This window comes from Notolabrus celidotus, chromosome 13 (genome assembly GCF_009762535.1).
Source record: "Notolabrus celidotus isolate fNotCel1 chromosome 13, fNotCel1.pri, whole genome shotgun sequence".
NCBI classification, from domain to species: Eukaryota; Metazoa; Chordata; class Actinopteri; order Labriformes; family Labridae; genus Notolabrus; species Notolabrus celidotus.
The window spans coordinates 31,827,034-31,839,262 of NC_048284.1; the positions used below are offsets into that span (position 1 = coordinate 31,827,034).

The 12,229-nt window shown below is 41.6% G+C and overlaps 1 protein-coding gene across 1 annotated transcript in view; it reads left to right on the forward strand.

Moving 5' to 3' along the window:
• The first annotated feature begins 1,592 nt into the window (after positions 1–1,592).
• gopc (golgi-associated PDZ and coiled-coil motif containing) overlaps positions 1,593–12,229 on the forward strand; it is a 28,877-nt gene continuing 18,240 nt past the window's right edge. The window contains 2 exon segments of the mRNA XM_034699333.1: positions 1,593–2,059; positions 9,078–9,242. Of these exon segments, the coding sequence (XP_034555224.1) occupies positions 1,799–2,059; positions 9,078–9,242 (426 nt within the window). The 5' untranslated portion in view covers positions 1,593–1,798.

A 12,229-nucleotide genomic window follows, 5' to 3' on the forward strand; every position in this document is an offset into this window, starting at 1 on the left:
AGTACTTATTTCATTTTTAAAATCAATACTATTTAGTGCTAATTTAGGTTTAATCTTCAGTGTGTATAGGAATTGTAAATTACTGTTGATTAAGTGAATTAAACTTTTAGGAACAGCCTTCATTACAGAGTAGAAATCTTTGCTTGAAACAGGCAGGGGCGTCGTAGTGGGGGAAAAAAGTGAGACTGACTACCTGGGGCCCAAAGTGTGGAGGGGGGGCCTGAATGGGCCAGAAATAAAATGTGTTTTCTACTACGCTTTTTTTTTCTTTTGTTATAACTAAAATTGTCTGAATAAATAAACAAACATTCAGAAACCAATTGTACAGAATGGTTTCGTCCGTCCGTTCCTGTTGACTAGATTGATCTGTCAGTGGTCAGTCAGGTGAAAAGAGATTGATGCTGCAGCACCATGTCTCCCCCCAAAAAAGAAAAAGAAAAGAGAAAAAGGTGAAAGAAAGAAAGAAAGAAAGAAAGAAAGAAAGAAAGAAAGAAAGAAACAAAGAAACAAAGAAACAAAGAAACAAAGAAACAAAGAAACAAAGCTGAGGGAAAACTGCGTTTAACAGCTTTCTTTCAAAAGAATGGTGGGCACAACTACACAGTTTTAAAATGCTTTAGCGAATACTAGCAATTTAGATTCAAAGCAGTCAGCCAACAGGAGTCTTCCTTGGAGGATATTTGTGTTTTATTTAAAAGGTTATTATATTCATAAATTACTCAGCATCAAAGGTTCGGTAGGCTAAAAGCTTTATTTGACTTCATGAGGTTAGATCATACCAAATCATGCCCCCTTGTTGTTATTCAGCAAGTCACTTGGCTTCAAATAGTCTTGTTTAAAGAGGTAGACAGTCTGAAGGTCAATATTGTGCAGTTACTTTTAGAGAAATTGTAAAAAAAATAATATTGATATGTAGCTTAGATTTGAGTCAGTTAACCAGGATAGTTTTAATGCAAATAAACCAGTATTATAGCAGCAATGTTATATTTTGTAGGGTTGGCTGTGGTGATGGGGCCCACTGAGAGATCTTTTCAGGGGCCCAGAGATCCTGGTGACGCCCCTGGTAAAAGGGAATGACTTAACGCAAAGGAATCATTCATAACTAAATAGCAGGCCATTGTCATCAAAGTGATCACAGAAAAGATGACTTTTCTTTTTAACTTTTTATTGAACATTTGTAAATAATACAATGACAAACACTACAGACATGTGCTCAAAACAAATCAAAATACTCTAATAAATAAAAGAGACAAGAAGAAAAAATAAAACAAAAACATGAATGGGAGATATAACTCATGTTAATATATAAAAATATATATATGGAATATTTCAGATCCTAAGATGAAAATCCTCCAAAGAAACTCATTAAAAGGTCTATGTTTTATGTTTCATTACTTTTTTTTGCTATTGTTTTAAAGTATAGTTTTAGTTCTTGTACATAAACAGGGAAATAGGGGATGCATTTTTTCATTTTACATTTGTAAATATGAAATGTACCTTACAATGTCATTACATTTACAATACATTCTATGACAGAAAGGAAAACATGAACAGAGGAGGAGAAACAGTGACGTTGTGACTCTGCGATCGACTGCTTCTCCCTGCAGCGGGCAGACAGTAGTAGCTGCTGTCAGATCCGATCGGAAGTCTACTGTGGGACTTCCTGGTTTCTGTAATCAGACAACAACAGCCGTCAGACTCCTCTCCGCCCTAACCCTTCACAGTGGAATCACCTGGTGAGTGTGTGGCATCGCGGTGTTTCGCGTAAAGAGGTTTAATCACAGTGGGATCACCAGTGATGTCCGCCTCGGCTGGATGCTCCCCTGCGGGCCCGGGCTCAGGCCTGGCTCCCGGGATGTCCATGTTCCGCTGGCTGGAGGTGCTGGAGAAGGAGTTCGATAAGGCCTTCGTAGACGTGGATCTACTGCTGGGGGAGATAGACCCGGACCAGGTGGACATCACCTACGAGGGCCGGCAGAAGATGACGAACCTGAGCTCGTGCTTTGCTCAGCTGTGCCACAAAGCGCAGACGGTGTTCCAGCTCAACCATAAACTGGAGGTGAGACCCAGATCCACTTCTTATCTATTCATCTGAACCACTAAACATACTGCAATCTGAAGGTTAGTCTGAATCACTACACCAGTGATTTATAAATATCATTCATTCACCTTTACCTGACTGAGAACTGGACTTTATAAGATATCTGAGCTTAAATCTATGAAGAAGTGCTCTGACTGTAAACACAGAGTCAGTGTAACCTAACAGAATAATAACTAAACATCATAAAACCCTCCCTGACTTATCTTAATGTAGGAGTGTCTGTATTTACCTGTGTAAATAACACCTTTCTGCCATGTTGGCAGGTGACCTAGAATTCTGTCCTCCCCCCCCCTCCTGCGTATGGCACCTGCTATTCACATTCCTCTCTCTCTCTCTCTCTCTGTCTCTCTCTCTGTGTGTGTGTGTGTCTGTGTGTGTGTTGGGTGGGGGGGGTGGGGTGTGAGCATCAGACCCTTTATTTTCATCTAAAGGCATTTTTCGACCAGAGGAACTTTCCCCCGGAACTACATGCATTTCGACCGGTGGACCCAGGGTCTAAATTTAGTTCAGGGGTAGTTACTCCCCCCCCCCCCAAAAAAAGCCTCTGCTAGGGGGGTTGTACTTTCCAAAGGTTCCGGGACTTTCGGGGGCCAGGGCCTGAAATGCTGAACCATAGACTTTATAAAATATGGACGTAGTATCCGTGACGTCACCCATCTGTTCCTGAGAGCTGTTTTGAAGCCAATCGACGGCGGCAGCCATATTGGAAATGCGGAACTCAACTAGGCAGAGTGTGACGTAGTGTGAGCCTCTCAGCCAACAGCTATGTGTTCCTGACCAGGAGTCAAGTCAGCCATGTCCTTATTTGGGCAAAAACTCGTAATGTTAATATCTTCTGAACCGTCACGTTAGAAGAAAATTTACCCCCCGTACAGTGTGTGCCGATAGAGAGATTAGCGTTGTAGGGCCAAGCTGTTTTTTGAACCAGGCTGTAAACATGTTTATTAATGCTGCAAAGATCGTCTTTTTTGAATGGGTGCGTATGTGGTTTCTGCAGCCAGCTTCAAGCGGATTCTCGATGTATTGCAGTTTATAACACTTCCCTGTGGGCTTCATAGTTTGAGACCGGAGGTTTACGCTTGTGCTGAACGTGTCTGATTGGTAGATTAACCGCAGTGTTTTTATTCCACCTTTCGTCCACAATAACATCACACACATCTGTGATTCACTTGATTTCTCTTTCTTTCATTAGTTTTTATTTGTTCTATCTTTTTTGTATGTGTGTGTACTTTTCAAAAGAAGAAGCTGTGATTCTCTTGATTTAGCAGCTTGTAACAGTAGTCTTCTCTCAGCCCACCGTGAATGTGTCTCTCCCGGTGTTACGGTTTTAAAAGTGACCCTGTAAACTGGAGACCTTCAGCTGAACGTGTCAGTGTTTGTGGAGTTTACACAGCTGTTGAAACACAGAGGGAGTTTCAAGATTCAACATCCTTATCAGATATTTAATGATCCTTTATGAGGGATGCATCTGGCTGAAAGTCGGCAGTTAACAGGGTCGCTGTTTAAACCAAGACACCAGCCGATCTCTGCCACGGCTTTTTTAGTTAAAAAGGATTTTAAAGGCGTGTTGAAACGTCTTTGCTACTCGCGCTTATCTCCTCTCACGTGTTGATTCAGTGAATCCATCTGTGATGAAATATAGCACCATCTAAAACAGCGCCAGCTGAGTCTCTTCATGCTAACAGGCTAATTGTTGTGTTGCTCATTAAGATACCTGCCTGTATGTCTGCTTCTATGGTGTTATCTGTGATGAATGGCATTCATCTTTGTGTTACTGCCCTCTACTGGTCTGGTGGTGTAGTGCATTTACTTTTTTTCCTCCATACGTCACTGGCCTGATTTGCACAATCTACCCAAGACTTCAGCCCGTGGTCAAAACGCAGACAACAGTGGGGGCACAGGAAGCTTTTAGTTCAGGGTAAAAAGACCCTGGAACTCTTGGTCGAAACACCTTAAGCCTGCAAAAGTCCTGCCTTCAAGCCATCATAACACTCATTACTCCTCAAGCCTCCCTCTGCGTCACTAACACACATCTGCTCCTCTTCCTCTTCTCCCTCTCTCCCTCTTGGTTTGTTCTGCTGTTGCACAACATGTGAAAGCTAGACGACGCTTTGCAGCATCCATTACTTCCTCAAACTCCCAAACTTGCAGAGCAGGGATCTGAGCTCCCGATGATGAAGACTATGAGCCCTCAGGCAGCACTCTCAATACCTGTTGGAGTGAGAGCTGTTTGGGGGGTAGAGCATAGGCTCAGCTAGGAAGGGAAGGAGGGAGGGCACGCACCACAAAGGACAAAACAAGTCCAACACGGCAGGCGGCCCAGTAATCGTTTAATCTTGATTAACTAGTTTTCATGATTTAGAACGAGAAAATCGTATTTGGTGTCGAAATGTGATTAATTGCTCAACCTCAACTTGGTCTCAATTACTTATCTTATTTAAATAATAATAGTGATAATAATACTAATAATGATAAAACTAATAATTATAATAATGATAATAATAACGATGATAATAATAATGATGATAATAATAATAATAATAATAATAATAATAATAATAATAATAACAATTAATAAATTATGATAAAATTATAATAGTAATAATGATAATTAATAATAATAATGATAATAATAAAAATAGTTAATAATAAAAGTAATAATAATTATTCAAAAAATAAATAATAATAATAAAATGATAATGATAATAATAATTAAATAATTATAATAATAAAAAGAATAAGAATAATGAGAAATGATAATTATGATGGTAACAATAATAAGAAGAAAATGAAGAAATAATGATAATAATAATACAAATAAAAATAAATAATAATAATAATAATAAAATAGTATACTACTACTGCTACTACTACTAATATTAATAATAATAATAATAATAAGAAGAAGAAGAAGAAGTAATAATAATAGTAATAGGTTTATTTATATAGCACCTTTCAAGACCATAGACTGTAAATAAAAATGGACAGCGTTGCTCCGCCTCTTCCCGTTGTACGGTTCTGAAGCCAAAAAATCCCTCTCCTGGGCACCGCCATTCTGCAGCCAGAGTCTGTGAAGCCACTGTGACGAGCTCCGCCCTACAGCGTAGTGTCACAAGACGCTGTGTGCTTTGAAGTTTCCCTCTACGGCGGCTGTGAATCAAAGGAAACCAGGAAGTAAAACCTCGTTTTTTAAACTCTAATAACTAACGAAAAAGAAACTTTTCAGTAAAAAAGAGGCCTTGAACACAAAACACTCAGATACTAACTACATATCACCACAGCATACGGATGTGAGAAACATTCGTACGACGTGTATTTATTTTTTAAAGTGTGACTGCTTCTGACCTATACTGCAGCCAGTCACCAGGGGGCAGACAGAGATGCACCCTTGTTCAAGACACAAAGGGCCCGCTTCGCTATCATCTCTCTCTCTCTCTCTCTCTCTCTCTCTCTCTCTCTCTCTCTATTCATCTCCCTCTATCCCTCTCTCCCTCTCTCCCTCTATCCCTCTCTCCAACTCAGTCTCAGCAGATGTGTGTCTAACATGAGTCTGGTCCTGCTGGAGGTTTCTGCCTGTTAAAGGAAGTTTGTCCTTGCCACTGTAACTTGCTAAATGCTGCAAAGTGCTCTGTTCATGGTGGATTAAGATGAGATCAGACTGAGTCCTGTCTGTAAGATGGGACTGGACTTTGAACACATTGAGAGATTACAGAGAAGTGTTCTGAGACGGCACAGCTACAGTTTCAGAGACAGCGTGGTCTACATGTCAAACAGAACCGGATTATCATCCCCGTCCCTGAAGATACCAGTGAAACCACATTTCTCTGCAGAGACACAGGACTGGCTCACGTTATGTAGACTTCATTTACACGCTCAAAATGTTCTGATTCTGAGTACGCCCACTCAGCTGTCTCCTCTCTGAGCATTTATATCAAACATGTAGTCCTCCCTCTTAAGAACAGACTGAAGACTTTCTTTGGCAGTAAAACAGATCCTGTTTCCTGTCCATAAAAAAACTGATGGATGATAAACACACATAAGACACATAAAACCCTGATCAGTGGCTGTGGAGGAACAAGGTGACTTTTATTACAGTGCAGCTCTGGTTTAGGTTGACTTAATATAACTTTATTTCTTTCATATTTTGAACCAGAACTTCTGTAGTGAGCTCTGTTGTACGGTTGGCTGGGAAGTGCAATGCAAATTTACAAAGGATGAAACACTTTTACAGAGCTGGAGACGGATTAACATTTTATAAAACAAAATGACATTAAAACACTTTTTTCAGGAACAAAACAAATTTACATTTAAGAAAACAAATTTACAAAATCAGAAACACTTTTAAAGAGACGGAACATTTTTACCAGAAACAAAATTACAAACGACAGATTCAACCGGAAAAGGAATGTACCAAATACAGGAAGTGACCCGGAAGGGATCAGGTCAGTGGTTTGTTTTTTACGGCAAGAAATTGACATTCTGATGTGTCCTTTCAAAATAAAAGCCATGGGGCACTGTGGGCCTAGCAGTCTAAGCGCTCCACATGGTCTCTTTTCAACCAACGCGAACCGGGGCTGGTGCTCGCGCTGGTTTGGAGCTGGTTCACCTCGTGAACCAACATGGCACCCGTTTGTTTTTCCGCCCGCTCGAGCCCTTGGAAGAGTCACGTTATGACGTTGGATTTACGTGACCGCTTTTCCCGGCAGCACTAGCGTGAACTTTCCCTCATAACAACAACGATGGCGGACAATGGCAGCTTGTCTCCTTGGCAGACCAATGCTTTGCCTTGGAATCCACTAGTCTGTTTTATTTTTTTGCTGCAGGACAATGGTGGAAACACGCTTGGTTTGTGTTTTTGATCACAGCAACCCCGCTCCTACACTCTTGCCCCTGACGTAAGCGGTTCGTGGTTCTAGACCAGCAAAGAGTGTGAGCCGCTCTGGAACCGGTTTTCTCAGCCAGGAGCCGGTTCTGTCGCAGTCGAAACACGAAAAAACGGTTAGGAATTGAGCGCCGGCTACAAAACGGACCTGAAACTGCCTTGGTCGAAAAGGGGTCATACAGAGGCTATAGTCCTCGCTATAGGGTGCATCTCAAAGCTCTAAAGGTCCACTCTCGCGTCTCTTCCTCGCGTCTTAGTCCCGCCCACCAGAGATGCGAGGAAATGAAACCAGAGGAGAGAGGAGAGAGGAGATTTGTATTTAGAGAAATGAGACGTCCTCTCCTCCAGAGCGTCACGTGAAGCGACGTCGGTTTGTGATGACGACTTTAACAGCTGTTTGTGTCTGCACACATGTTCACTGTAATAACTCTGATCAATATAAACAGTAACAGAGCTCTGTCTCTGTGTTTACATGTTTAACACACAACTGCACATGAAGAGAATCAGCTCTCTGTTTATTCTGTCCTAAAGCATCACGGATCGATTCACTGGTAAAATGCCTCATTATTAAACTATTTATTACTTTAAGGGAAAATAGAAACCATGCAACTCTTTTCAAACCCTGTGCTCATTAATGATCAGCCTCGTATGAAACTTTATTAACCTGACAGGAAATATAACAAGTGTTTTTACTAACAGACAAACTTTACTGTCAGACTTCCCTTCATGAAGAAAACGAGAAGAAATGGGGAAACTAACAGGAGGAAGAACTGATCATTGATATATATTCTATCAATGATGTTAGACTCTATTACTCTATTTCATTAGACAGTGAATCTGACAAAAACAATCAGATCATAATCCATCCTCTGTTATATTGAATTTATGATTTTGCGATCAGTATTTTGTTTTTAAAATTCATATCAAACACTTTTTAATCTCAGCTCATCACACACAGACTGTTTAGAAACTGACGGATGTTTATGATCTGTTTCAGGGCACCCTTAATGACTGTCTTAAGGTCCGTCTTTTCTCTGTTATTAAACTCAGCTGATGTTAAGTTTCGGTTAAGTCCGAGCCGCTGCAGCGTCCAATCGGTGAGTGATATTCGATAAGGGGGCGTGTCTGTCAGAGAAAAGACTTCCGCAAAGTCTGCTCTCGTGTTTCCTCGATTATCCCTCCTCGGATCAGTCTCCTCGCTCCTCGCTCCTCTCTCCTCCAGCAGCGTTTAGAGCTTTGGGACGCAAGTTAAAATGGCGCGTCAGTAAGTACTTCCGGTTCGACCGAGGAGCGAGGAGCGAGGAGACTGCAGTTTAGAGCTTTGAGATGCACCCACAGAGGTTGCCGGTTTGACCCCTGGCCTCAACCATGTCCTGCATGTCTTCCCCCCTCTCTGCTCCCCACACTTCCTGTCTCTCTTCAGCTGTCCTATCAAAAGGCAAACAAAGCCCCCCCAAATGAAATGTATAAAAAAAACCAAAGTAAAAGCAAAACAAAATAGAAAATAGAATGAGAATTCTGGATATTTTCAGTCAGATATCATAAACAAAGAATTTCAGTTTCCACTGACTCATTATAGTTCAGACTAAAAGTGAAAGGCTATTCAGTGGAAATTGGGATTGTGTTCATAATCTGATTGAAAATATCCAGAATTATTGCTTTTTTTTAAATTCTTATTTCCACTAGCTGCTAGTCTAAATTTACACATCAGATCAAGCTGTGATCGGCTGGATTACATTAAGAGCTTGTCCACTATTAGTCTGAACTATAATGAGTCAGTGGAAACAGATTTGTTCAAAATCTCTGATTGGAAATATCCAGAATTGTTGCAAATTCTTAAATTTTGTTTGGCTTTTATTTTGAAAGGACACATCAGAGTGACCACCAGACTGAGAGGTCTTCCTAACACCATTTGAAACAGACAAAAGTGTTTGGTTTGAAATCTTTAAAGTCCATCTGTCTGTCTTTGTTGTGTTTATTCCAGCAGTAATGTGACGTCTGGCCTCACGTGGTAGTCGGAGGCCCTGCTCCGTCTTCTCTCTGTTCTCTCTGATCTAATGTGTCCTCTTCTCCCCATCCTCTTCGTCCCTGCAGGCTCAGCTGGTGGACCTGCGCTCCGAGCTGACTGATGTGAAGGCTGAACGGGCGGTGCTGGAGCGGGAGGTGCACGACCAGCTCCTGCAGCTGCACGCTCTGCAGCTGCAGCTCCACGCCAAGCAGGGCCAGGACGAGGACTCGGACGCCATCAAAGACAAACTGGTAAGAGGATGAGCTCTGTCCACGACCTTTCACAGAGAACGTTTGAGGAGGTTCATCTGACGAGATTGTAGAGAGACAGGACGTTAAAGCGGCTGGACAGTTCGTATGAGGACACTGTGAGAGGCGTAGACGTAAACCGTTGTAAGCTTGTGAACAAGGACTATAATAAATGGACGTAGTGTGTTCCTGAAGCCGATAGTTGGTGGGGGCCATTTTGGAAATGCTGAACTTAACCTAACATCTGTCGAGCTAGAGGCGGGCTGTTAGCCTTTTCGCTGCCTGTCAACAAGTCAGTTATAAAAAATTCACCCCCCGTACACTGGGTCTCATTCATGTGTAAACCGTGTGCAGCAGGAATTTACGCGGATTTCTGCATTCATCAATCTTTTAGTAGTTCTGATCTGTGAGTAACTACTCTCAAAATCTACACCTGCTCCTGACTGTGTGTAGCGCTTGTGTAAATGTAGGAATACACATAAATACTGCTGGTCACTGTTGGAAATTACATTTTTAATACGTACTGCTCTCTGTTATGTACACAATATTCAGGTGCCTTTGAGACACGTAATTTAAACATGACAAAATATTAAAATATGTATATAACATATTTTTACAAGTTGGCAATTAAAGCTTTGAGATCTAGATTAGGTTTATTTAGAATGTGAACTACTTGTTAAAAACCACACGGACTAACTGGAGCCTAATCTGACAAGGCCAACTAAAAGAAGCCACACCATACTAGGGCTGTCAAAATTGCTCCAAAATGACATTCGAATATTCACTCTAAAAAAACCCATAGGTTCGAACCATTGGAATATCTATATTTGCGCATTATGTCAATAACAGGTGGACAAACTAATACAAGGAGACATAACTACTTGTATATGTATATTTATTTCAGATTTAACATTCCTAAAACATACCTACACATTACAAAACAAGTAAATGACCTAATGGTCTATACCGTAACACTTTTAAGACCGGAGACCTCTCGCTCGCCCGCCCCCCTCCCCTCTCTGTGCGTAATGCGAGTGAGTGCAGAACAGTCTATGATGCTGAACAAGACTTGTGCGAGCAATTAAAGGTCCCGACTCTTGTCCCTAATATAGGCAGGCTTCATTCAGTGGTTGAAGCAAATATTATTAACATTAATTGAAGTTAAAGTTAAAAATGAAAAAGTAGTCCACTTACATTCTTGGCGCTTGTATAAAAAAAAAGAGGAAAAACTGCATTTTATCCCAGTGTCACTGATTGTCGGGCTCTTTTAGTCCACTGTCAATGTAGGGTCTTAGACCTGACAGGTTATTTGCCAGAAACACAAGACAGTCCACATGTGAAGAGGCCAGATCTCTTTTTATTCACTATGTTCCCAGCGGAGGATAAGATGCGTTCAGAGCGCACTGAGGATCCGGGGAGGGAAAGATTTCTCTCTGCCGTCTGCTTCACGCTGTGCATGTGTGACTCCTGTGACCTGTCCCTGACCCGTCATGCAAAGCAGCCGCTGATGTGTTTTTTTCCACAATCAAATATTAATTTTCATAATCGAATCTCCGTTATTTTTAATATTCAAATATATATTCGAATTTAGAATATTCGTTGACAGCCCTACACCATACCCACACGTTTGCAGGCGCTCTCTGTGCTGGGATTCTTAGCCACAGGGACCTTCAAGCGGGAGATGGCAGATAGATCTGGAATCTCCCAGCCATCAATGAGCCGCGTTTTACCGGCAGTACTTGCCGGCATTATTGAATTAAGGCACATTCAATTCCCCCATGGAGCACAACGGCAAATCGAGGTAAAGGGGGGGTTTAGCGCGCTGGCAAACCTGCCAAATGTCATCGGTGCCATAGACTGCACACACATACGCATCAAGGCTCCATCTGATGATGCATTTGAGTACATAAACCAGAAAAACTTTCATTCCGTGAATGTGCAGCTGATATGTGATGCAAACTGTGTGTTGCTCAACGAATGGAGAATGGAGCTGTGAGAGACGGCTGGCTTGTCGGTAAGAATGTAGTCTTCTATATAAATGCATGTGTTTTATATGTAGAGACTTAACATTTTATATCCATAGAACATAAAATGTGCTTCCCACATTCCAATTTGCCCAAAATCATTTCAATCTCCGCCTCAGAGAAGTTCTTTTTTCGCTCTCTATCCTTCTTTCCTTGCCCCTTGATTGCAGGGCAGGCCGACCAGATGCACAGGTCTGTGTCTTATATGGTGGTTATTTGCTATTCATGGGCGGGATTTATGCTAATTGATGATCACCGGGAGTGTGCTGTCAATCTACGATGGGTTGGCATTCACGATCTTACACACGTGTTTACGTTCAAATCTGAGTTTCCCGCGCCGTTCATGAATCCGGAGTAGAGTTTCAGTAGCGTGAGCTTTTATGTGCAAATCTACACACAGATTTACTCACGTTTCATGAATGAGACCCAGTGAGTGCTGATAGATGAAATAGCTATTCAGACCCAAACCATTTTTTGAACCAATATATTATTGAAGATATAAGTGTTTATTGGTATATATTTAGATATATACATATATGGATACATATATTTTTTTATATTCTCAGGGCTGCAACTAACGACTATGTTTGCTATGAAACCAAAACCAAATCTTAATTTACGTGGGTGCTGGTTTGGCCTCGTGGTTCAGGCACACGCCCCATATACAGAGGCCATAGTCCTCAAGTGGGTGGCCCAGGTTCGAGTCCTACCTGCGGCCCCTCTACCTCATACCACTCCCCACTCTCTGTCCCGGTCTCTGCTCTGTCCACTGACCTTTTAATACAAGAGGAAGAGAGAGAAAGATGAAGAGGTCTAGAGTAGGGATGCTCTGAAATGAAAATTCTTGGCTGAATCCGAAAACCGAAAATGAGGAAACCAAGGCCGAAAACTGAAACACCGAAAGAAACGATTATGCCAATTATTAGTAGGGAGACCGGGGACAGTTGTAATGATTGCACTTGCTCC